The 27648-nt window shown below is 48.1% G+C and overlaps 1 protein-coding gene across 1 annotated transcript in view; it reads right to left on the bottom strand.

The window, feature by feature from the left end:
• The window catches only part of DNAH5 (dynein axonemal heavy chain 5), a 4235244-nt gene that overhangs the window by 3921736 nt on the left and 285860 nt on the right, over nucleotides 1–27648 (bottom strand). Inside the window, exon 5 of the mRNA XM_069613779.1 lies at nucleotides 20–241. Coding sequence (XP_069469880.1) covers nucleotides 20–241 — 222 coding nt within the window. The remainder of the gene's footprint in view (nucleotides 1–19; nucleotides 242–27648) is intronic.

Here is a 27648-nt window from a genome sequence, read left to right on the forward strand (position 1 = left end):
AGTCATCCCATGAAAGTACCTTCTCTGTAAGGCTCTCTTGAGCTCCAGATAGAACACCAACAAATCCCTCCAGCGAACTGAGAAAGTCTTGTTTAACATGTGCTGGTTGTTGGGGACCCTCCAATTCACCCCAGCCCTGGTCCATGGTTCGAAGAGCTGGAATGTAAATTTCAGAGAGCAGGCTTTCAACACTCTTTAACAGTCCGCCTTCAGCAGTGTCCAACATATTGAAATTCACCTCCTGCAAAAAACAACCAAACAAAAATTAAAAGCAGAAGCACCCCAAAGCCATACCCCGAGCCAAACGCAGAGTGTATGTTACTGTGTGGCATGTGCTAGTTCTCTAAAATTCTAAAGAAATCAATTTCATTTTTTCTCTGGCACCAGAGAAGCCCATAATTACCAACGTTTAAGTATTTACATTCCAAACTGTCATTAGGAGTAAGTATTACGTAAGCCATTCGAACAGAATTCCATTATAAAACTCTTCACACATCCTCACTTTGGTAACATTTGCAAAAAATCTATAGCGTACCATAACAACTATAACATAGCTGGACTGAGAAAGTGTGTGGTTCTAGAAAGCATGATATTATTTGGTAAAATGTATATAACAAGTAAGTAGCAGCACGTAAATGTTCCTCTGGGGTTTTCATTTGAACATGGAAACAACAATTATTTGGTGCACTAAAAGCCCTTCCTCTTAAATTATAGTAAGCGCTCACACCTGGTATCTGTGCACAGCCTGCTGAGGCAGGTTCGAATCCCGGCAGGGTCAACTCAGCCTTTCTTTCTTCTGAGGTCGATAAATTGAGTACTACTCTGTGGGATATTAATGTCTTCTGTTATTTCAGCTTTTCCGGGGCCCATCTAATTCCAATGTGTGCTGGCATAACACTTGCTACTCTAGTTAATGGATATATTTAAGACTTCGACCAGTTCATATGCAGTACAGAATACTCTCAATTTCTTATAGCATCAGTTATAATAGGCTGTAGGTACTGTGAGGAGTCCCAGGGTATTTCCATGAGGCCAGGAGGTGAGGCCGCTGACCGATACTCCGCCTGCGGGTGTTAATCAGTGGGTGGATCTCATGTGGAGGGAAAACCCTCTATGGGACCAGTGACAAACATCTTGGGAGAACGTGGCATGCACACTCTTTCCTCTTACCTCTCTCAATCCTCTGTGTACTCCACATGCCTATGCATTTATGTAGGTAGAAGATCCCATTCAGACAGAGCATACTAGGACGAGGAAGAGTGAGGGCTACCCACATGCAGCTCATACAACCACTGACACGAAGAACATGAAAAGAGGAAAAAGCATTTTCACAGACCAACATATGCGGTACAGTCAACTAAAGCCAGAGCCAAAGATAAAAAGGGAAGAAGGACCCTGGAGGAGCCGAGAGCCAGCTGGAGGCTAGCTGCGGAGAACAGCAAAGTCTGATGGAGCCTCGCCGAACACATGCTGTGTTCCCCGTTGCCCAGGATGGAGAATCGGAGGCCCAGTAGAAACCTGAAGTTGGACCACCCGGTCCAACCGAGAGCCCACACAGTGGGGGACCAGACCTGGGAACGCTGCGAGGACATGCAGAGACCACTGGAAAGCATCCAAAAGCCTGCAGCAGAAAGAAGCAGTTCCACGAAGCTGCCTGAGCAAGCCGTTGACACCACAAAAGATACCTAGGTTAGCATAGCGGGTGCTAGGGATACAGGAGAATGAAGAAGGTGGTTGGGGAAGGCTGAAGAACCCCATCTCCCTCATACCAGTACTTGGGGAAATCAAAGAAAGACACGTATGAGAAACGGTGCCTGGAAGGTTAATGAACCAGGCTTGAGGGGTCTGGGCCCATATGAAGTCTGGGAAGATCCACAAGAACAGCACACCGGGGTCAAGGACCCATATCAAACTGAAAAAGCATTTAACCAAGGGGCTGTGGCCCACGGCAACTCAGGGAGGTCCTGAGACAACCCAGAGGGGTCTGGGACCCAGTTGAGACAGAGAGAGGTGCAAGAAGTGAAGATAAGGGGTTGAAGACCCATTGCCAAAGAAGAGACATTTACTGGAATAAGAAGATCTACAGTCAAGTCTGGCAGGATAGTGAACCAGACTTGATGTTACATTTGTGAAACGGGAAAAGAACAGGGGAAGAGACTCCGCCCTTATGCTTGGAAACAGTGTTTTGTGAAATAAGGCAGACTGTGAAAGGAAAAGAGGAGGGAAGGAAACCCCACATTCATCTTGTGGTTCTTTGTATACCTTGGAGGAGCATCCAACACCAAGAACTCTTTAGTTAAAGAACAACTTGTGTGTTTATCATCAAGAACTGAACATTTTGGTTTGGTGTCCAGAACGAGAGAGGCCTCTTTCGGGATCACAAAGACACCCAGTTTTTCCTTAGTTTATCTAGAGTGTAAGGAACGGAAATAGGTTTGGACACAGGATGGTGGACATTTTACTTTATTGGAAATCCTGACAGAGTCCTTAGTCTTTTGTTGAGGTAGGGCAACCCCTTGTAGAAATAGAGCAAGATAGGTTTTCCCTTTCTTTACTTTTATATATAAATAAAAGTCTTTGCCAACAAACATGCCACCACTGTGTCAGACTCGTACTTCTGCACCCTTATAGTACATATCTGGATCATTCACATATATCACCATATCTTCAACATAAAGTGATAAATAATGTTCTGCTCCTTGACTTGCAGCACTCTTTGCAAATGCTTCTGTCTTATCAATAGTGCTAATGGTTCTGTTGCTAACGCAAACAATGTGCTGTGCTAAAACGCTTGCTTGTCTTGTGCCTCTTTTTTACTAATGTAATCTGACTTAGTAACTATCCGTGTATGCAGCAAGGTATACAATAATGCAATCAACTGCATTAATGATCCTCCAAATGTCTTGTTCTTGTATAGGCACTCAATTGTATCTTAAAAGGCCAAAATGGCTTTGTCCTCTGGTTTGAGCACCAGCATAGTGGCTAGAGCATTCCCATGTTTAGTCTGTGTTTAACATTGAAAGAGGTCATATGAGCCACACCGCTCAGGATCTTGATCTGTCACCATCAAAAGTACTATAACGTGTGCCATTAGTAATTAGGTGGGCAACCTCTGCACTTCATATGTCTCATATTCTGAGCAGCACTTGCGCTAATATATCCATACATTCTTTATAAAACGGACAGGCCATCTGGGGGCGGCAATTTAACACTAGCCGTATTTTCTTTTCCCTAAGGTAAACAGGGAATCCCTTGGTATTTCACCTCACCCTTTCAGCTTTGGGATCTCTATTGTGTCTAAGAATTCTCTAAACTCTGCACTTGATTGTGTAGTCTTGGAGACCTACAACAAACATACATTACTATTTTTTCAACACATCAATGTCTAGATCTGCCAGTCCTTTTTAACCTGTTATAGCACTCCCTTACGTCTTTCCCTGTTGACTAGGCAAGCCAGGGATTAGTCTGGCCTATCCCGCTACCCATATCTCTTAGCGAGTACATGCCTGCACACAAACCTAATTTACATTTCCACCATTTTCCCCAACTGATTGAGTTTATCATTTAAATATACACGTGTTCTTATCTAGTGGAACCATATGTTGTTGCTGAAAGTTGCCCAATTCCTGTTCTAGTCTTGTCATCCTATTACTAATATCTCTAAGCATTCCAATTACTTTTGAAATACACATACCCTAATATGGACTTTGAACGATTCTCTCATGGTCACCATCATATCCACATAACCCCTGTTGAGTGGAAAGTATTACCAACGTCATTTGAAGCTCTAGAGTCTATACAGAGGTTCAGTCAACACTGGAAATGTTAAAGGCCCAGGTTTTATGACCCCTTCCTGCCATTTGCAACTGTACCACTCGTTTGACAGGGGCATGATCTGAGAGGGTCCTAGCCTGTATTTCACATATATCAAACTTTGGTAGCATGTTCATTGATATTAGAAAATGATCAATCCTACCCGTACTGTTGTGTGAAGTAGTGTGTGTATATACGTTCTACCATTTGGGTGCTACTATCTGAAGTTTTATTCTTTCCTTCTAACACACTTCCTCCTCCCTCTCCCCCTCCCCCTCCTTCCATTCATTTTCCCCCTTCCAATCTTCCCATCTCCACCCATGCTCGTAATCTAGGCATTCACTTTGACTCTTCCCTCTCTTTTACCCATCATATTTCCCTCACCTCCCATGCTTGTCGATACCACCTCTTCAATATCCGTAAAGTTTGCTCTTCTCTCACCTTCCATGCTACCAAACTTTTAATCTCCTCCCTCATCTTTTCTCACCTTTTCTATTGTTCTTCACTCTTCTTTGGTCTCCCTGCTTCCCATCTCGCCTCCCTCAAGTCCCTTTAGCACTCTGCCATCCGCACCCTCTGTCTTCTCACTCCTCAGGACTCCATCTCCAACTCACACTCCTACCTAGGCTGGCTTCCCTTCCACTCCCAACTTAAATATCAATTTCTATGCCTTGTCTTTAAATCTCTTCATGACCTTGCCCCACCATATCTCTCCTGTCTTCTTTCATTCTATACCCCTTCTTGCTCTCTTCGTTCTGCTGATCTCTTGTTATTTTCTGTTCCCCCTCCCCCTTGTGCACCTTTTCGTTTCCACTCCTTTCAACTTCTTGACCCCTTACACTGGAACTCCCTAGCTTTGTCTATCCGCTCCATCCCCACCTATTCCTCCTTCCGCACCTCCTTGAAATCACTCCTTCATTCCCCTCCCTGATAACTTTTTCCCCCTTACCTTCCTCTCTCTCCCTCTTTACCTCCATCTTAGTTCCCTTCATCTTCCCCCTTCACTCCTAAGTCTTTCTCTCATCCTACTGTCTCACTTTTCTTCTTACTCTCTCTCCCTCTTCCTTCCTTCCCCACTCCCTCCTCTTCTTCATCCTAGTATGTAAATTATCCTACTTACTGTTTTAGTGGTTTGATTCATACATATTGTTATCTGCTTCTCCTGTTTCATGTTCGATGTATTCTGTTATACTGTAAAGCGCTTTGGTTTAAAACGCTATATAAATAAAATAAATACAAATAAATACAAAATACTCGATACATCTACAAGTTCATATATTTCTCACAATTTCATTACCATTGTGGCAGATTTATTAAGAGTACTTGCTACTCCCCTCATGCTATCTATTTTAGGATTCCATACCATATTGTAATCGCCCAACCATATTGTTATATCTCCCAGTTTCTTAGCAAATACACCCTCACAGAAAGGTAGCTTGACAGTATTAGGACCATAGATATCCTTCATTCTAGGCCACTGATCTTATCTAAGAGGCAAACAAAGCGGATGTCTGATTCTGCGCCAGTAACTACAACATTGAGCATGTTGTGTGCTAAAATGGCCACTCTGTGGCATAAATGGAGGAAGTCACCTGATATTCCTCTTCACCCTAACTCAAACATCAAGGTGTTTATTGCCTTTCACCAGGTGTGAGGCATATAATATTCACCAAATGTCTATGTGCATATGCCAACACACTGCAGGCTTGGCTGGTTTAGGCCCCTTACTTTACAAGAAATAAGTATTATTTCAGTACATACTTGCCTCCGTTTCCTCATTCCTTATGCAGTCCCAACATATGCATTTTATAGTGTTAATTGTTCTTCTTCACACTCTAATTCATCTTAATGTTTGAGCTGTTTTCAACATCCTCCCTTCACTGACACTGAGCCCCCAACTTCATCAGTGCGATTCCCCTCCTAACCAACAAATGAACAATCAGTCAATGTTTTCAGAAGTCGCTGATGAAGGGTATTGTTTTAGTTTGAGTCTCTATTCCTGTATTTTGCATGATGAGTGGTGTGAGGGAGAATTCTCTGTAAGGCTAATTTCCCAAACCTAGTGAGTCCCCCAGCAGCTTTGCTTTATTTTTGGGGTTTATTTTTTTCTCTCCTGCTAAGAGTGAGATTCTTTTGCTCCCACTCTTAGACATGATTTGAGGTATTCCTTTAACTTTCCATGTGTTTTATGGACTATGGGGTCTTTTACTCCATAGGGTCTCATGTGTTTTTTTGATGTGGGTTACACTGCACCCTCCGTGCAGTAACCCAGGGGTGTCGTAGCGACCCCCCATCATAGACTCCATACCCTGGGACTGACTACTGTCTCCTAGGGCATGTAAAGTCACCATTGGCTTTGCTAGTCCCAAATTATGAACAGAAACCAGTACAAACCATCATATTGTGGACGTACTAGTCGGGGCAATTCGTTTGCCCCGGGGTCTGTTGTTCGAGGGGGCATGTTTCCGTCCCCCCTGATCAAGTTTTGGCTGGTGGCAGTGGATACTACATTTTATATTCGACCGCAAATATATCTCTATGGGATTTTCCCATTGTTCGAGGCTACCAACTTTAATTATTTAATTTTTATAGCCTCAAACATACCGCCGGTTTATTTAATTAATATTAATTCACCGGTTGGTATTTTTTGCCCGAACTCGATTCTAAAATGGCGTTTGTGTTCTCTTCTGTGACTCCAACCCAAGTCGAGTCCTTTGTTACACTTTTTGGCGGGCTTCTCCACAGAAGCCGCCAAAAGTGGTGCCACTCTGTCTGGGTACCACAGGGGGTGTTGGAGGGGGTTTAGGCACCCTGGACTGAGTTACCTTGGTAACTCAAGTCGCACTCTTGTGTGATTGGCCCAAGTGGTGAGCCGGCCGGCTCACCACTTAGCATGTTTGATTGACAGCTAGGCTGAGTGAATGGGGGTGTGCTGCATAAAAGCAGGGCTTTGGGGACTGGAACTTCAGAAGTCACCACAGGACCTAAGTATCCGAGGAGGGAGAAGCTGAGCCGACCTGCAACGACGACACCACTGGTGGAGCCCTGCTGAACCGTCTCACCACTTTTCCCGACGACAGAGGAGATCTCCAGTCCGGAGAGTCTTCTTCCTTTGACTGGTGGGGATAACCAGTTTTGCCTTCTCTTCACCTTCCTGGAGCATCTCGTGGCCGCCTTGCCCGTGCCAAGCACCCCGGCAACCGGAATACCACAGTTTACCACTACCGCGAAGACAAGGGTAGTGCCTTTTAACCGGAGAACTCAGCGGCTGGTTTCTTCCCTGGCAGTGCAACGACCTTCATCTTTCCTCCACGGCGAGACCTCTTCTTCCTCTGGACGAAACACCGACTTGCACCTGCTGCCAGGAACAACTGCCCCCGCTGGAGCTTCCTTCACACTTAAGGTACTGTGTCCCGCCTGTCTTCCCTTGCAACAGATCATTCGGGGTGACGGTAAAGCCTCAACTTTCTAACCAGGGCTAGTTTGGGACAACCTAGCTAACTTTTCCTGACTTGAATTTCATCCTTTTTGTGAGAACTAGCTACAAGACTCTTTGGGCATAACCCCACTGTGTGAACCCCTTCTGTTTGCTCTCTCCAAGAGTGGGCCTTGCAATTGACTTCCTTGCTCTCCAGTAGAACTCTGCTTATCCTGCCTTACTGTGGTTCTTTGTAAAAGAATTGAAACTTGTGTGCCTCCTTAACCCTGCCTTTTTCCTCCCTTTCTTTACAACTTATTAGAGTGTCATCTTATGTTAAGCGCTCACCTCTGTCTGAAAATAAGTGGTGTTTCTCACTAAGACTTGTCTAATAAGTGAATAGGGTCGTATATATATGATAGTGACGGTTGCCAGCCATTTGGTCGAAAACATTTGGTCGAATTATAATATGGTCGAATCAATTTGGTCGAAAAAATGGTCGTTTTTTTTTTTTTTTTTTTTTTCGGGGGGGTCCCCCCCCAACCCCTGTTTTTGGTGTTAAAACAACTTTTTTTTACCTATTTTTACCTATACTAGAGCAAAAAAAATATATACTTTTAAAAAAAAAACTCAACTTTTTTTTCGACCAAATTGATTCGACCAATTTGTCATTCGATCAAATATATTCGACCATTTGACTGGACACCATAGTGACTGTGTGCTGAATTTACTCACCTCGTTTGTGCTAGTGTAAATTACAAGTGTGTTTTTAAATAAATAATGATATACTTTTACACCAAAGCTCTGGTCAGTGTTTGTTTGTGCTACTGTGTCTCTGTACCTATTGTGTATACTCTGCATACTGCCTAACTCTTCTTGAGGGAAGTCTGACTGCTCAGCCACAGCTACCAAGTGAATCTGTGTGGTACAGACTGCTACCAAGTGGGTTTATTGCCAAACACCTGTAGTCTTAAATCGTTTGCAGTGGTCCCTAAGGGAACTGCACAGGTTTCTGCCTAACAAGTGGCACTCTTCCAGATAGCTTATATCACAGCAACTTAACGGAATTGTACCATAATGTTGCCACAATTGTGATTGTGTTTACAAAAATTGTGCCTGAGCATGGTACAGAAATCCTGACCCCCATTACTGCGCCCAAGCAGAGTGGTGGTTGCTGCGGTGTTCCCCGCTCTCTTTGGGTGCAGTATCAGGGGCAAAGGGGTGTCCCCTGCTTACCATTACAGTAAGCGGGGGATATGATTTTAAAAAAGGACCCTGCAGCGTCAGCACTGCCCCACGTAAGTGGGAGAAGCTGACACCGCAGGGGTACAAGGATGTCAGCGGTGCAAACAGGAGTGCACAGCAGTAAAGGTGGGGGTGGGGGGTATTTGATCTCCGCTTTTAATTTATTGAGTCAAACGTATATGTTGGGATCCCGGGTCCGCTTATGTTGGGATTCTCCAAGTGTAATGTCGGCAATGATCCGATTTTCCCATTGCCTCCATCTCTTTAGCTTGTGGGCCTATCGCAAAATGCGCTGTCCTCTGAGAAAGGCTTTATATGCATCCCAGCAGGTGACGAGGGAATAGTCTGAAGCCAGGTTGGTTTGCCAGAACAGGTCTGTGTCTTCGCTGAGATGTTCAAGAAAATCTGGATATGTCAGTGCTCTTAAATTTAAGCGCTGCGGTGGCCTGTTGGATGGGGCTCCAGGGAGTTCAGTGTGAAGACGTACTGGTGTATGGTCCGATACCATTATGTGGAGTATCTTACATTGTTTTATCTGTGATAGGGCTTTCGTTGGGGCTACCTAGTAGTCCAGTCTGGAGTATGATTTATGGCAGTTCGAGTAGAATGTATAATCATGTGGGTGCTGTTGAGCAGCCTGCAAAATGGCTGCCTAGCTTGGAAGCTCTGTGTGCCACCAACCACAATCTGGCAACAACAGCGAATTTCCTCTATTAATGAACCTGGCGACTGCCTGCAAGTGTTCCTAAGTCTGCTGGGCACATCCTTCTCTAATTTCATGAGGAACCGGTGACTGGTGACCGAGGTACAGCCACCTTCAATAGCGAGCGGCAGCGCGGATGAAGCCCTGCTGGCTGGACAACAGCGCCGTGCTATGCGACTCTGGTCCTGGTGCTGATTTGGGACGCGGGCGGCCTGTGGCGGTGATGCCGCGCCTGACACATCCGACAGGGAGCATCGCACTGGAGCTGCTCACCGACCTGTGGAGCTGTCTACACTTACCATCAAAGGACCCGAGACCCTCGAGCGGGGAGCTCTGGTCTGGGTCGGCCAGCTGCGTGTGCCGGTAGGTCTCCGACATGTGGTGCGCCCCCGCACTGGTCCTACGGGGAGCGCCTGGGATCCCTGACTGCAGAGGCCAGCTAGCCCAGCCCAAGTAAGTGCGCCAATGCAACCGGGAGGGGCGGGCCTGCGGCTGGGTAGCACGAGGATCGCGTGTGCCCGGCCTTGCCTGCACCTTACAGTCACAGCCTCGGTGCGAGGCGGGCACGGCCCGTCCCCCTGTCCCCCAGACCCATAAATCATGCGGGGCAGCAGCCAGCCACTACATCTCTGTCCCATGGCCACCAGTGGGACACAGCCCCTTCCTCATCCTACCCAAGTTGGCTCAGTCTGGTGAACTAGAGGCCCATCTGCCTAGAGCACTACGGCTGCTGGAGCTGCCCCACACCACTACTAATGCCCTGATCAGCAGCCGCACTGCACCTACTGGGGACCACACCTATGGTGCTTCTGCCCTCCAGGGGATTTGGATAGACATTGCGCTGCACCTCACTCCGCCTCTGCTCCAAATTCACTGCAAAGACACAACCTACTGCTTTGTGAAGGGCACCCGGAATACATCCATGCACCCCTGCCCATTCACCTGCACCACTGGCGGCTAACCGGATCACCCACTGTGTGGCTGCACATCCGGCTGCTGACTCTTACCTGCATAACGGCGCCCCAGCAAGAGTATAACTGCCACGCAGACCCCTACCCGCCTAAACTATCTGGGGCACTGAGATCCATACAAGTATCACAATCCACCCTCTGGTCCTGCTGCAAACTCCTGCTTTGACTGCCTTGCTCTCCGGCCCCCTGCGGCGGACCCAAGGGGGGAAGCAGGGTCCACCTGACGGCCAATACATCGAGGGGGCTCATCCACCCGAACCCATCGAGAGGACCTTGGCCCACTGACCGGATAGTCACTCCAACAGTGCGTGCCACACCACCTTGGCACCCGGGTCCGCAGCACGGGGGCCCCAAGGTGCACAGACGTCAGCAAACTGACCCAGCGAGCATCGCCGCCCGCCTTTACGATGTTCAACAGGTCACGGGGGGCCAACAAGGTTGGAGCTATGGACAGATTCGTCAAAGTGGCGCCCAGGCCTGAGCAAGGGGGCTCTTCCACCGGGCACGAGGACATGGACATACCACCAGATCCCCCCCAACCTGACTTAACGGTAATGATGGAGTCCATGGCCAAGAACTTTGCATCCTTTCATGAGAAACTTGATAGTATCAATGCAAATGTGGCCTCGCTAAAATCTAAGCTTGATCAACACGGGGCTAGGATTACTGAAGCAGAAACCAGAATTGGGGTCAATGAGGATGGGGTCCAAGCCCTACAGAACACGGTCACGGAACTCGTCCGCGATATGAAACAGGTCAAAGCTAAGTGCAATGACTTAGAGTCTAGGTCACGCAGGAACAATATCTGTATCGTGGGCGTTCCTGAATCGGCACTCAAAGGGCAAATGGAGCTTGCAATCAAAAACCTGCTCAAAGACTTACTCTGCAATCCTGAACTGTCCCCGTTCTTTGCTATTGAGCACGCACACTGCACACTGGTGCCTCGCCCCAAGCCTGGTGACTTCCCCAGACCAATAATCGCGAAGATCCTGAGTAACAGGGATAGGGATCATATACTCTGCCTAGCACGTGAAAAAGGGGAACTAAGATTAGACTCACAAATCATCCGAATTTTCCCGGACTTCTCCACCGGGGTCCAAATGGAGCGACGACAATTCAGTGGAGTGAAAAAAATGCTCAGGGATAGGAAAATTGAGTATGCAATGCTCTACCCCGCCCGCCTGAAATTTACCCATTGCAACAAACTCTACTTCTTCACGGTCCCAGATGAAGCAGTGGAATTCATAGAGGCTCAGATCCCGCTAAGAGATTCGGCGGATGATCTGATGGACAATGACTGAGGAAGATAACACTCGTTGCTTGAAACGGGCCCGCCCCAGGTGTGACGTGATCTCCTGCCCTATTCCTCCCCCTCCCCCCATTTCATTCCAGCATGAGCTAACTGAGCCCCAGCGATGTTATCCTGAAGTCACCCACACCGGAAGTGGGGGACATCCCTGATCCTGACCATCACCGCCACACATGTTGGGGCGGCGCCTCTGCTTATCTGGTTCACCTGCAGGCATCAAAGCTCACGTCTTAACTGTTATGATCCCTTATTATGCATCATAGGGCTACTCTTGGAACCTAGAACATCAACGACTGTTAAGAAGAATAATGGTGTCTTCTGCACCAAACTGTTAGCAAAAGTTGGTCACACGGTAACGGTGACCCCCGCTGCGGCTGCAATGCCTACTCAGGTGAAATTGTTGGGTTTGTGCCCCTGTCTGGCCTGTGGACTAGCGTTGCTGAGTTGGGGATGGCACGCTGGAGTCCGCTCTATGGGAGAGAACCATTACATTGCTGGTTGGGGTTGGGCAGTGAGGGCGGGGGTTGGAAAAGTTGGGGAATGTTATAAGAAAACTGGCGAGAAAGTGGTGGTTGGGGTTGGATCGTGGCATGGTCGTGCCACAGCGACACACATGGCACTGAACGGTGACAAATCCTTCTGCTGGGATGTCCCATAATCTCATCTCATGTCTGTTAAACTAATGACATGGAACGCTCGGGGGTCAAGTAACTTCACAAAAGCCCGTAAGATCACTGCATACGCTCAAAGACACAGAATCAAAATACTCCTTCTGCAAGAGACGCACGCCCTGGGGCACCTTGCATCAAACTTGACACCAACCTGGGTACCCAATAGGTTCGACACAAAATACTCCACTCAGTCCAGGGGGGTAATTCTCATTGCACACGAGTTACATAGACACGGGGGGCAGATATGCAATCCTTCACTGCACATTGGCCAATGAGGAATGCTTACTTGTAAACACATATGGCCCGAATATCGACGCCCCCGAATTCTTTGACCAGGTGGTCACCCTGCTCATGAGGTATGTCGGTGTCCCTATTATATGGGGGGGAGAAATGAACTTGATACCCGCAGAGTCATGTCCCGAGCTGCCCGGCGATTGCACACACACATGGACTCGCTGAGCATACAAGATGCATAGAGAACACTCCACCCTCACATGAGAGAATATACCTTTTACTCATCAGTACAAGACAGTTCATCCAGTACAGATATGTTTCTAATATCGAGTGGACTGATGGGCAGGACTGTAGATATCCAGATACTGGCGCGTACACTGTCAGACCACTCCCCGGTAATGATGCAGATCAAACTTGGGCCCGACTCTCCGACCCGCCCTGCCTGGCGCTTCAAGTCGGAAGCACTGAGCAACATAGTGTTCAAAGCAGACATCCTAACGGACATAAATACCTTCTTTGATTGTAATAAACAGCATGACACATCAGAGGGGACCCGCTGCGAAGCATTCAAGGTCTATATTAGAGGCATGTGTTTTTCGACGGAAGTGGGGGTACTAAAAGCCATAAAGCACGCCGTACACCGCTCCGAAACCAGACTCAAGGAGCTAGAGCGTGAATACGCCACTGCACCTACACCAGCTAAGTTGGCACAGATAAGATCGGAGCTCGAAATCTTTGAATCTCACCCCTTAGTGAGGTTCGGTACTACACGCGGCCCCTGGCACCACGGAGGTACAGTGAGGGGGACAGACCAGGGAGAACCTTGGCCAGATTGGTGCGCACAGAAGGGGGCAAGACCCGCATAGACAGTATCATAGACGCAAAGGGCATACAACACTAGTCCGATCAGCACATACTTGACACCTTTACGGAATTCTACGCAAATTTATACACCCCTCAGCAGGAGCACATCCCCCACCCAAGACATGAATAACCTACTTGTCTCAAAACACTAGAGAACAACTTGACGCTGCGTTCACTCTCGGGGAGATCGTTGAAGCTATCTCAGACCTCCCAAAGGGCAAGGCCCCGGGACTGGATGGGCTCACCTCAGAATTCTACCAGGAACATGTAGCCATTTTGGCACCAAAACTATATGAGGTCTTGGTTGAGTCACTCTACCTATCCACCCTCCCCCAGTCCTTACGGGAAGCCCTCATAACTGTCCTCCCAAAGCCGGGAAAACCCCTTGACGAATGCGGTTCCTACAGGCCCCTATCACTCATAAATAAGGACACAAAAATATTCGCTAAGGTAATAGCAAGTAGGTTCCTTCTGTTAGGACACCTACCCATCAGAGGAGACCGAGGGAATCTGCATGCCGGGTCCGGTCCTGGAGGTTTTACACCCGTTATTGCTGGTGGGGTCCCCGCTCCTTGGAGTCCTCAGGTGCCAGGGGCAGCACCTCACGCATGCGCATTCTGTTGCGTCCCATGCTCCACGCATGCGCCAAGGGCAGCAGGACCCGGCTTGCGTTGCAAGCCTCGTTCTCGCGCCGGATGGTCAGCGCGGAGTGGCAGAGAGGCGTTGCGTTCCTGGCCTCGATTCCGCAGGCTTCCTTATTACGCGGTCGGATCAGGAACTGGTCGCATCTCAACGCGGCTTGGTTCCCGACCCTCCGCTTCGCTCCTGTGATTGCTGTTCTTTTGTTTGTCCCCTGTACTTGCTTTTGGCTTCTCTCTGGTCTAACCTCTGCCTTTGGGGGTTGGGTTCTTGGATTCCTTGGTCTGACCCCTGCCTCTAGAAGGGGGTTTGGGTTCCTGTCTTGTCCTGGTCTGCCCCTTGCCTCGTGTTGTGGGGTCCCTATTCCTGTGCTTCCTTCCTTGTTTCTCCTCCTGCCACACCCTAGCCCTGTTCCCTTGGCTCTATTCCTTGTGCTGGGTCACTTCCTTTCTGTTTTGCCTCCGGTTGCCTAGGTTCATTATTCTGCCTTGGGTGATGTCCATTACCCAGTTGACTATCCTCTGCCTGATCCTGTCTGCCTCCTGCCTCCAGCCTGGGTGCCTGCTCCTCTTGGCCTCAACATCCAGATACAGACATCGACCAGCTCAGCACAACAGTTGGAAACGGCCTGCCCTGCCAGTGCTTGCACTGTTCTGGCACCACGTTAAAACATAGGCAAGTGCCCATTCGTGGTGTCAGGAGTTAGCTCCCCTTAAACCCTGTGCAATTAGGGTGGAAGTGGGGCTAGTTCTTTGTTCTACCCCTCTTCGTGCCACCAACCTACCGACAGACTGGCATCACCTAAACGCGCACCTCATGGAAACTCAGGTACGCAGCGTCCCCGGGACGTACATCTTAACACCTTCCAATAATGCCACACCTGGTCCGTGCAGACCAAAGTGGCTTTGTCCCCGGCCGCTCAACAGCCCTCAATATCTGACAGCTCTTTAATGTAATGTCCAGGATTGACCCGAAGGGCGATGCGGTAGTGGTCACACTAGATGCTCAGAAGGCATTCAACATGGTGTCCTGGCAATACATGTGGGCAGTATTGGAGAAAATGGGGGTGGGACCAAGCATAATCTCCTACATTAAACTACTATATACAGGGCCGGTAGCTAAAGTCCTGGTCAATTCCCTAACATCTGCCCCCCTTGCGTTACACAGGGGTACTCATCAGGGCTGCCCTTTCTCCCCTATCCTATTGCGCTTGCCATTGAGCCCATGGCCGATAACGTCAGGGACCGGCACGCCCGCAGGGGCATATACCTGCAGGACACACCGGAAATAATTTCATTATACGCTGACGATGTACTCCTCTACATCAGAAACCCATCTACACACTTGGACCCGAGCATTCGGGACATAACGAAAATAGGCACATTCTCGGGCGTCACCATTACCTACTCCAAGAGATATTCCCACTTACTGCAGCGACCCAGCAGCCATCATGCGAATTTCCCCTTTGTTGGTGCCCAGGTGGTATCAAATATTTGGGGGTTCAAGTTTCATTATCTAGATCCTCCTTACTGGCCGACAACTACACCACCACAGGGCAATTCCTGGAATCAAAAATGGAAAAGTGGCGCAACCACTCACTTTCTCTCGCAGGCAAACTCACTAATAAAAATGATAGCGGTCCCCAAGCTCCTCTATGTTTTTGCCAATGTCCCGATATGGCCTGGGAAGCAATACTTTAAGAAACTACACTCCGTGTGCGCCCTATTCCTTTGGCATTCTGGTGCGATCCGTAAGAAGTGGCAACATATGACTCTCCCCTATGAGAGAGGGGGCTTTGCGGCCCCAGATCTCACTCGGTATTGGATTGCTGCACAAGCCCAACATGCTACGCACTGGTACGAACACCCAACGGCACCCCCTCATGTGAAACTTGAAAAACTAGCAGGTGAGGAAGCCAATATTATGTCCCTAATTCTCCACCGCACATACCACACAGATACCCCAGCAGATCCCATGGCTACCACGATCATGGCATGATATATGATATGATATGGCATTTATAACGCGCCTATACACAAGTCAGACCTTCCAGGATTTTGCAGCATGAAATGCCAAATTTTGGGCATGAAATGCCAAATTTTGCGGCACAAACCTTTATTTATTGCAGCATTTTTGCGGGACATTTTGTATTAACTGGAGGGTGTAAGATTGCCCCATTGCAGGTAATAGGCAGAGTGCAAGGCTAGAAGAGAGCCAGGGTATCATTATTATGTATCTTTTGTATTAATTTAATAGGAAGAGCCCAGATGTCTCTGGCTTGGCAGAACAGTGTTTGATTTGGCTACATTTCCGGTTTAATGTTCATGCCTATTTAATAGTATTAACTAAATTGATCATTATCAATTGTAATGCTGAAAATATTCCCCTTCTATGTTCTCCAATCCCCCAAACACCCACACACATCTCACCAACTCTCCATCACAACTTACATTCCTTAACCTCTCACTCTGTCATACAAATACTCACGTGCTATGTCACACTGTCAAGTCACAATTTGCACTGCCCAGCCCCTGCCACACTCCAAATCATACTCCCAACTCACACCTTACACTCTACAATTCCTCCCTCAATATACAGTCCTTCATTCTTTTGTGCTGCTTCTGCATCTTGCATCTTTTCTCCCATTGATCACATTCTTCCCTCATCCTTTTTCCCAATCTGCAGCTCACCGTCTCTTTCTGGCCAACCGCTTCCTCTACTTTCCGTACCTCTGCTCGCTCTTAGATTTCTGGCCCACTGCATCACTGCTTCCTCTGCTCTCTTGTGCAGCACTTCCTCCTCTGACCCACTGCTTTCCCTCTGCTTTCTTGCCCATCACTTCACATCTCACCTATCACTCTCCCTCTCTCTCATAGTGTAATCATTTTTTTATTTTTTTTAAATGTAGATTTTGACCCAGTTCCTCAAAGGATGGAGCATTTAAAAAAAGAACGGAGGATATGCTATTTTTAGACAACCCATTTTTGGAAATGAGCAGGTCACCTTATTCTCAAAGGTGACCGGCACATTTCCACAGGCTTGAGCTGTAGTGCAAATTGTGCGCTGGCAGCTGCCTTGAATGGTGTTCTAGGTTGTTTGACCGAAGTGTAATTATTTGCGGCGGAATTGACCGTAGTCAATTTTGCTGCAAATTGATTTGCACTTCAGCCAAACAACCCTAAATGTACCTTTCACCACCACCCGACCCCCTCCCCTACTTAACTGTTTGGTCGCGGCCGCTTCCCCTGCAACCCTGCGGTGCCAGATCCGTCCCTCTAACGCAGGTCGTATCCGTCCCTCTAACGCGGGTCGGATCCGACTCTGCAGGGTCCCTTTTTCGTTATTTTCTTTTTTTTTTGTCCCCGCCTCCAATTTTGAGGAAAAAGGGGAAAACACTTCTGCAACCACCCTAGACCAAAAATACTAAACAAGGGGAGCGGGTGACACCCCCGCAACACATGGTCAGTATTTATAAAAATCGATCGAATAGTACTGGACGAAATTGGTCAAATTGTAACAATCAATAGATTTTTGTCATCAAAATGGGCAGTACTTTGAATAGAATCGCTCTCCCGACAGTGTTCTGCAAGCTCCCAGCACCTTTCACAGGGACAGGCACTCTAGGTGCCTGCCGCTGTAAAATGTGACCCAAAAAATGCATTTTTATCCTGTTTGAGGAACAGAAATGCAAGCGACTCAGCAGCGGTTCATACCTTAAAAGAAATGCATGACAGGGTCAGGAAAGACCCTGTCGTGCAGTGGCAGCCCCACATCCCGTGCACGTAGGGTTGCCTACAATTTCTGCACATTTAAAAGTGCATCTTGCTTGGAAATGAGGGATGTGCTTTTAAATTGACAGAAACACCACTTTATTTGATCAAGAAGGTGAAAAAGGCCATCTGAATGGGCGCGCATATAAATTGTGCCCATTCATGTGTCCCTTGTGGATTGGGCTGCAATTTTTGGGGCGCAAGTGATTTAATTTCTTGTGTAAATAAAAAAAAAAAAAGAGTTGAGAACCTGGCACCCTGAGGATTCTTTTTTTCAAAACAGTAATTTTTGCAGATTACTTAAAAAAAAAAGTAATTTTTTTTTTTTAAAGATGCTGTTTTTGCACAAAACGGCCATTTTTGCTGCATTTTGCGCAAAACGGCCGTTTTCGCGGCATTTTGCGGGATCGCAAAATCGCAATAAGCTGGAGGGTCTGAAAGTGTTTCAAGGCACGACGAGGCAAGGGAGGGGAAAACAGTGGAACACAGACAACGATCCTACTAGACCAGGTGTCATTCAGATCGCGCAAGTGCGAGGGTAGGGAGAAAGGGAAGAGTGCAAGGGGAAGGGAGAGGGGAAAGTGCAGTGCAGTACATGTAAGAAGAATAAATACGATAAATAAAACAGCCTGATGGTGGCAAGTGCAAGGTAAGAGCAGACATAAGTGCAGGTAAGGGGACTGAAGGGATTTCAGAACCAGTCACCAAGTGCAGGGGGTTGCCAGGGAGGCAGGGCAGGTGAACAAAAGGCGGGACCTGGCCCCAGGATCAGAAAGGGTGGCCAGGTAACCGGTGCAGAATCGGCATGGAATTTCAGCAGGGGAGAGAGGCAGAGAAGGCGGAAGCAAAGATGAAGGTTTTGAGGTGTTTCCGGAACCGGAAGTGGTTCTCCTCGAGTTTCAGGGAGGCAGGAAGGCTGTTCCAGAGGGAGACCCAAGCCGAGGAGAGAGATCGACCACCAACTCGTTGCTTGGAGAAGCGGCTAACCCTGAGGGAGTTGGAGGCAGATGAGCGAAGAGCCCGGGAAGGAAGGTATTTAGGAAGAGAGAGTTGAAGGTAGTGAGGTCCCAGGCCCCAGAAGGCCTTGTGGATAATGCAGAGGGTTTTGAACTTAATCCTTGCAGCCACTGGGAGCCAGTGCAGGGATTTCAGTCCTGGAGAGATACGATCCCTGGGCTTGAGGCCAAGGACAATTCTCGCAGTCCTGTTTTGGATAGGTTGCAGAGGGCGGAGAGTGGAGGCAGGCAGATTTAGATAGAGGCTGTTGCAGCAGTCCAGCTTAGAGAGAACCAGGGCTCTTGAGACAGTGAGCTTCTGGGGGAAGGAGAAGAGAGGAAGAATACCTCTGAGGAGGTGCAGCTGGTAGTGGGACTTCTTAGAGACGTCGGAAATGTGAGGAGAGAAGGAGAGTGTGGAGTCGAAGATGACCCCGAGGTTTTTTGCCTTGCAGGTGGGAGCAGGAAGAGGAATCGTCTATTGCACTCTCAACCTGAGCACCGCCCATACTACAAGTGGCTCTCCATTTGGCAGTACCCGGGCCTCGCCCCCATTCATGGCAAACACCTCATGCGACATTGGCTAGACCTGGGCTACCGGGCAATGACAGACCTATACCCCGATAGCAAATTTATTACCCCGCAGACATGGCGCCTGGGACACTTGGGTTCGGCATTAGAACTGCTGCAATACTTCAAACTAAGAGCTGCAGTTCGGGATATGGGGCCCTCCTACCCGGACAAACCCCCCCGACTCACCTTAGATCCACTACATTACCAACTCAGTCGGCAGTAGGGGTATAACGTCCTCTCTATATAAGATGCTGCTGGGGAAGTCTGGGGATGCACCCCTCAAACCACGGGACGAGTGGGTGGAGGAGTTGGGCTTGGAAATCACAGATGACATGTGGAGCAAAATGTGTTTGCACACACGCAAAGTCTCCCTTAACTCCAGATTCCGATGCATGCAATATAAACTCCTCAATCGGCTATACTACACACCGCACAAAGTGGCGAAATTTGCACATAACCAGACCCACACTTGCCCGAGATGCAGATCCGGAGTGGCAGACCACATACACATGTTCTGGTCCTATGATGCGCTTGGTGCATTCTAGAAGGCAGTGACTGAAGCCCTCTCAGAGATAATCGGGACCCTAGTGGGCCACGATCCATTAGCCTTACTGTTTGGGATGTGGGGCGGCGATGGGGTGAAGAAAATGTCTGTCATGAACTATCAAACTCACCCCTTCTGGTCCTCCTGGTCCCTGACACGTCGGGCCTTACACTCCATAATACTACCAACATGGCGGCAAGTTCAGAACGCTGGTCACCAGTTTTCACATTCTACGCAGCGTCCTCTATAAAGAAACCACACCCCGCGGCCCAGCGCGTCTCAACGCTGCTACTAGCTGTGATCGGACGTGTGCTCCGAACCTTCTCTAGTGCTACTTACTATCCCCTATCCCTTGGATTCCCTTGTCCCGACTTCTTCCTTCTTTCCTACCTTCCCGGAATCCCTGCGTCGCTTCCGCGTGCCCCCCTACTCCTTCTTGAATACTCCCAGAGTTTCCGTGATCCTGGACATCGAAGCTGAACGTAATCTGGAAGCCGAGGACGGCCGAGCAGGCTTATTTAAGTCCCGAACCATACGAAAGAAGACTCCGCCTAAAGAGGACATCAGGCAACATAGACAGGTGAGAAGGGGGAAACCTGTGACAGAATATTGAGACGCCACCTGACCGAAGTCGATACAGACATGGAGGCGGCCATCCAGGATTTTATGCGTGGCATGCAAGAACTAACAACTGAAGTACAGAACTTGAAAGCGGAGAACGCCGCGCTGAAACAATTGGTACTTTCACGTGACTCTGCCACAAAGGACCGTGTGTTATTGGGCGACATTGTTGACAAATATGACGGCTGTGCAAAAACCCTCCGGGGATTCCTGGATTCCTGTTTGGTCCACTTTACCTTTAAACCTTATTATTTTTCCACCCCCAGGGCTAAAGTGGGCTTTATTATTTCTCACCTTTCCGGGAATGCCTTAGCCTGGGCCACACCATTAGTTAACACCGGAGATCCCCTTTTGGATGATTATGATGGATTCATTCAAGCACTAAAAACTATGTTTGACCGCCCAGAACAGGTCTTTAGTGCTCAAGAACGTTTACTCGATTTCCAGCAAGGCTCTCAGGACATGCTCACCTACATAACTCGATTCAAGCAATTGGCTAAAGAAGCGGGTTGGCCTTCTGAAGCTTGCTTCACCCTCTTTCGAAGAGGGCTAAATGAAGATATTAAGGATGAATTAGCCAGGCTAGCACGTCCTAACTCTTACCAGGCACTTATGGATCTTGCTACAGATTAGTTTTCACATCCAGGAAAGAAGGGCAGAGAAAAGGAAGACCAAGTCAACCATCCAAAAAGATCCTCTTGTGGGCCCTTCAAAATCCAAAGATTCTCCTGTTCCTACAAATGAACCCGAACCCATGCAGCTAGGGGCCTTCCGTGGACCCATATCCCCCCAAGAAAGGCTGAGAAGGATCCATGCTGGCTTATGCATGTACTGTGCCTCGGACAAGCATTTAGTCAGAGAATGTCCCTTAGCCCCTCCACGGCGTTTGGGAAACACCAGCTCCCAATCCGAAGATGGAGCTCAGTTTCGGGAGAGAGATACAGGCTCCACATCTATACCATCCTTGAACTCTCCTGGACAAAACTCCCTGGTAATCTTACAGGCTTTCCTATCGTCATCCAAGAAGGAATCCTACCCCATTCTGGCGCTAGTGGACTGTGGGGCCATGGGAATATTCATAGATCAGGAATGGGTCCTTAAACATCATATTCCTTACGAATCCCAGAACGTCCTGCAACCTGTAGAAGCAATTGATGGAAGAACTCTTTCTTCTGGACCCATAACCCTTCAGACTAAGGAAATTGAGCTTGCTATAAACCATCACCGAGAAAGGATAAAGTTTGACATCCTAAAATCTGCCCATTACCCAATGGTATTGGGAATGCCCTGGCTACAAAAACACAACCCATACATCAATTGGACAGCAGGTTCCCTGTTCCTAGGTTCCGAATTTTGCATGTCCCATTGTCTGCTCCTGGATCCTTCACCGACAACATCAGAAGAACATTCAACAACTCACCAAGATCCTCTTATGCTCTCCAACATCATCCAGGTTCCTAAAACCTACCAGGAATACGCCGATGTGGTCTCTTCTGCTATTGTCCAAGCCCTACCACCCCATAAGCCTGAGGACTGTGCTATTGAAACCGAACCTTCAGCTGTGATTCCCTTTGGAAGGATGTTTATCCTGTCTGAACCCGAGAAAAAGGCCCTTCGTGAATACCTAGTTACTAACATAAAAAACAGCACCATACGTCCATCCAAGTCTCCGGCTGGACCCTCATTATTTTTTGTTCCTAAAAAAGACACCAAGGAGCTCAGACCTTGGGCCTCATTACGAGTCCGGCGTTAACCGAGGCGGTAAAACTGCCTGGTTAACGCCGGACTCGTATTACCATTCCGCCTCAGTGATTCCCGGAATTACCGGGGCATTACAACCCCAGTTTTTCGGGAATCACGGAGGCGGAATGGTGTAAATCCCCATTCCCATTGAGTCCTATGGGACTCGATGGAAATGGGGATCATGGAAACACTGGCAGCATCTCGTAATGCTGCCGGTGCTTCCTCGTCCGCCTGCATGCGGGAGGTGTTAAACCCGCCAGGTCAGACCTGGCGGGAACATCACCTCCCGCCTGCAGGGGTCGGTCTCAGGCGGTCCGGAAACAACGGTGGTGGCGGGTTTACCGCCACCGTTATTTCCGGACCGCCTGGGTCGTAATGAGGCCCCTCGTCTTGATTATCGAGGTCTTAATCAGTGCACCCTTAAGGATCGTTATCCATTACCCTTGATCTCAGATATCCTGGAAGCCGTAAGAAGAGCCGTAATATTCAACAAATTGGATCTCAGGGGTGCTTCTCATTTGATTCGTATTAGAGAAGGTGACGAATGGAAGACAGCCTTCAGAACACCCTTTGGTCATTACGAATACTTGGTCATGCCCTTTGGACTCTCTAATGCTCCGACAATCTTCCAACGCTTTATGGACTGGGTGTTTTCGGATATGCTATTTCTTTTCGTCATCGTCTACTTGGACGATATTTTGATATTCTCTAAGGATCCTCTCAAGCATGAAGAACATGTTCAAACAGTGTTACAACGGCTATGTGAACACAAGCTTCTAGCAAAACCCGAGAAGTGCCTTTTTCATGTTTCCACTGTTCACTATCTAGGATTTGTCCTTAGCCCAGAAGGCATAGGCATGGATCAATCCAAGGTTAAGGCCATACTATGCAGGCCAACTCCGACCTCCGTAAAACAGATCCAATCTTTCCTGGGCTTGGCCAATTTCTATCGGAAGTTTATACCATCCTTCTCCAAGATTGTTCAACCGATCATCTCCTTGTTGAAGAAAGATACTCCCTATCATTGGACCCCAGCCCAGGAGAAGGCCTTCCAACGCCTGAAAACAGAATTTACACAAGCCCCCATCCTGGTTCAACCTGATATAAATCGACCATTCCTAGTGGAAACAGACGCCTCGGACTATGCCATCGGAGCAGTTCTGAAACAGGAACTCGATGACGGGCTGGAACATCCTATTGCCTATCTTTCACGGACATTGAAAAGGAACTTCTAGCCATCCGTCAAGCCTTCACCGAGTGGCGTCATTTACTTCTAGGAGCTAAACATCCTGTCCAGGTTCGAACGGACCATCGAAATCTCCAAGTGTTACAGGCCCTGGAATGCAGGAACAGCCGTCAGGCCCGTTGGGCGTTCTTCTTTGCCCAATACCAGTTCCAGATTCACCATGTTCCGGGAACACAAAATGTAATTGCTGACGCCTTGTCTTGGCGCCCTGACTATGAACCTCCTAAAGACCGAACATTTCCTAAGATGTTTCCCCACACAATATTTGTAGCCCAGGCGACCAGCCTCCTAGATGAAGTCCGCATTCAGACTCAATCCCCGGAGCTCTGGAAAGATATCTCGTACAAGAACCAGTGGAAATTGAAGACCAAACATGGATACTTGTTCAAAGACAATACCTTGGTCATCCCAACACAAAAACTACAGCAAAGGATAATAAATCTCTGTCAAGATACTCTTTACTCCGGGCATCGTGGTATTACCAATACCCTCCGATTAATACAAAGGCAATTTTGGTGGCCTGGAATGAAAGCTGACGTACAAAGGTATATTCAGGAATGCTCTGTCTGTAATCAAAACAAACATGACAACAAGAGACCTCCACTTCCAACAAGGCCTTGGGAATTCATAGCGACAGACTCCATTGTGGAATTACCACCTTCCAGGGGATACACAACCATCATGGTCACCATTGATTTGTTCACTCATGTGGCCCATTTTACACCTCTGTTTAAACTGCCATCCTTGTCAGAACTTGCTGGAATTTTCCTGGAACACATATTCCGACTGCATGGACTTCCTTCCAAGATCATATCGGACAGAGGGCCCCAATACATTTCTCAGTTCTGGAAACATCTTTGCCAAATACTAGGAATCCAACACGCTCTTTCCTCAGGATATCATCCCCAAACCAACGGAGCCACAGAGCGTGTAAATCAAACCTTGGAACAATACCTCAGTTGCTTCGCTACCAAGGTCCAGGACGATTGGTCTGAATTCGCCTATAATAATTCGGACCACTCTACTATTAAGACCAGTCCTTTTTTCTGTAGCCAAGGATTCCACCCTTCGGTTCCACCCTCCATCCTTCCTCATCCTACACCAGTTCCAACAGTTGATTCCTGGATTGAAATGCTCATTAATGTTCAAAGAGAAGCCAAAGAACAATTAGAAAAGGCCAGGACCCACACCAAACTGTATGCAGACTCCAAACGAAGACCAAGCCCCTCCTACACAATAGGGGATACGGTTTGGATGTCCTTGAAACTGCTACCACGGCATTTGCAACCAAATAAATTGGCTCCTCTCTATTATGGGCCATTCCTTATAAAGGAAATCATCAACCCAGTGGCCTACCGACTCAAGCTACCAGACTCCTGGAAGAAAATCCACCCAGTCTTTCACACGTCCTTAATGAAGCCATATGTTCAGACCTCTCGAACTAACCTTCGGCCCAAACCAGTACTCATCAATGATCAACTGGAGTATGAGGTCTCCAGGATTTGCGATTCTAGATATAGACATGGCAAACTCCAGTACCTGGTGGAATGGAAAGGAAATCCCCCCAGTGAACGCACTTGGGAACCTATCTCAAATCTAAATACCCCCAGGTTACTCAGAAGGTTCCATCTCATACACCCGGGCAAACCCGGTGGAACGAGTTTCCGGAGGAGGCATGCTGTCATGAACCATCAAACTTGCCCCTTCTGGTCCTCCTGGTCCCTGACACGTCGGGTCTTACACTCCATAATACTACCAACATGGCGGCAAGTTCAGCACGCTGCTCACCAGTCTTCACATTCTACGCAGCGTCCTCTATAAAGAAACCACACCCCCGCGGCCCTGTGCGTCTCAACGCTGCTACTAGCTGTGATCGGACGTGTGCTCCGAACCTTCTCTAGTGCTACTTACTATCCCCTATCCCCTGGATTCCCTTCTCCCGACTTCTTCCTTCTTTCCTACCTTCCCGGTATCCCTGCGTCGCTTCCGCGTGCCCCCCTACTCCTTTTTGAATACTCCCGGAGTTTCCGTGATCCTGGACATCGAAGCTGAACGTAATCTGGAAGCCGAGGACAGCCGAGCAGGCTTATTTAAGTCCCAAACCATATGAAAGAAGACTCCGCCTAAAGAGGACATCAGGCAACATAGACAGGTGAGAAGGGGGGAAACCTGTGACAATGTCTAAATTTCTGTATGTGAGCGCCATGGTGGCAAAGAAATGTATATTGCAGTGTTGGAAGGGTCGCTCCCCCCTACATTTGAGATGTGGCTGAAATCTCTCACCTGGACACAGATGTGTGAGGAGGAATATATCAGTTCCCTCCCCATGAATTCCCGCCCCAAAAATGTGTAGACAGACTTTTGCAGCTATCTAAATAACAAAGATGATGTTGAAATTGTCTCCTCCCCCCCTGCCAGATGGGCAAGATATGCCTAGACCCTGAACAACGGAAAAGCGTAATGGGCTAACAGCTCAACCTATTGTATACTGCTGGAATGTACTGTGTGACCTAATTATGAGTTTGTAACTGTTCATGCACTGTGTTGTGTACCCACCGCTACTAGTTGCCAATAAAGAAAAGTAAAAAAAAAAAAAAAAAGAATGTATAATCGTGGCATTGAGGGTGAAGCATTCGCCATATATCTGTTAGTCCTAATTCAGACATGAGGGTTAGTAGGGTTGTACGTTTGCGTGGGGTCGGGGGTTGAGATAGAGGTGTGCCCTGACGGCCCAATGTAACATCTAAAATTGTGTTCCATTCCTCTCCAATAAGTGCAAGATTCCCCATGTATTGCGCACAGTTTGTGAATACCTGTGTGAAAAATCTGGGTGTGTCACTGGTTGGGGCATATATGTTCAGAAGAGTTAGGGGGTGTTGCCGGATCAGGCCGTGAATTAGAGCATATCTTCCGTCTTTATCTGAAATGGTGTGAAATCGTGGAACGGGACACGTTTGTGGATTAGGATTGAAACGCCTCTTTTACCTCTATGCGGCGAGTGAGCTGATGTCCCGACCCATCCTCGGTTTAATTTCCAGGATTCATGCGCATCAAGGTGCGTTTCCTGGAGGAAAGCAATATCAATCTGGGGATGGCTCATATTAGAAGGCGGGTTATTTTGTTGTCATCCGCATGGGTTAACTCGTTCTGGGACATGCAGACATGTCGGTTGCATATTCTTTCCCTAAGTGTACCAATCTCATGCACAGGGAATAGTTACAATAGACTTTGTGTGATGTTACTGATTGAAGGACGATATGGATCAGGATTAATCATGTTGGTGGTCGGGAGTCCTTGGTCTATTTAGGTGTCTGCCAGAGCACTGTTGCTTGCTCCGCGGTCGTTGCTGTTGTTGGAGTTGCCATTGCAAAGCGTCTGATTGGTGGGTTGGTCTCTCATCCTCGGCAGGGGAGTCTGTAGAGACAAGATCTTGTTGCTGTAGTAGGTGCCAGGCGTCCTCTGGATCATGGAAAGAGTGCCCTTTTTTGTCCAGTTGAATGCACCAGACCGGGGGAAATTTTAAATAATATTTGTGGCGTGTGCCTTGAAGTGCTGTAGATAGTGGGTCAGATCTCTTCCTTCGTCTATATACTTCAGTGGAATAATTGTTGAAAATGCAGACATCTGACCCTTCCGCACAAATTATGCCGGCTGCTCTAAAGGCACGTAGTATGGCTACCTTGTGTTGGAAGTTAAGGTGCTGCGCTATAATAGGCCGTGGATGATCTCCTGCTGCAGGTCTTCGGACGGGGGCCCTGTGGATTCTTTCAATCAGATGTGATCTTGGGTCTTGGATGTGAAGGTGGTCCCGCAATAGGTGATATGCATAAGCTTCGAGGTCAAAACCCTCCACCTGTTCGGGGAGGCCGACGAGACGAAGGTTGTAGGGCTCGAGCGATTTTCCCGGTCTTCAACTTTTGCATTGAGGCGCTTAACTTCTTTTATGAGGCCGTCAAGATCAGTGGCAACCGCTGTGCGGTTATCCTCAAGTGCACTGATCTGTTGCTCATTGTCGGCTCTGCGTGCGCCCTGGGCATTCAGGCATGTCTGCATGTCTGCATGTCTTGGATGTCACGCTTGATCTCCAAAACTGTGACGTTTGTCTCTCGGATGCTATGGCCTATTGCCCTCATTTCCGTGAGAAGTGTTTGTAACTTATTTTGTAAATCCATCTTGATGTGTTGACATGTAGACTGGCGTAAGGGCGTTTCTGTTGGGTTTGAAGTGCTGTCTCTGCTGTTGTTGAAACCAGATAGATTTTTTTCCATGCCCCAGTGGCGGGCCGACAA

Source organism: Ambystoma mexicanum, chromosome 5p (assembly GCF_040938575.1).
Source record: "Ambystoma mexicanum isolate Mex_15411 chromosome 5p, UKY_AmexF1_1, whole genome shotgun sequence".
In the NCBI taxonomy this organism is placed as follows: Eukaryota; Metazoa; Chordata; class Amphibia; order Caudata; family Ambystomatidae; genus Ambystoma; species Ambystoma mexicanum.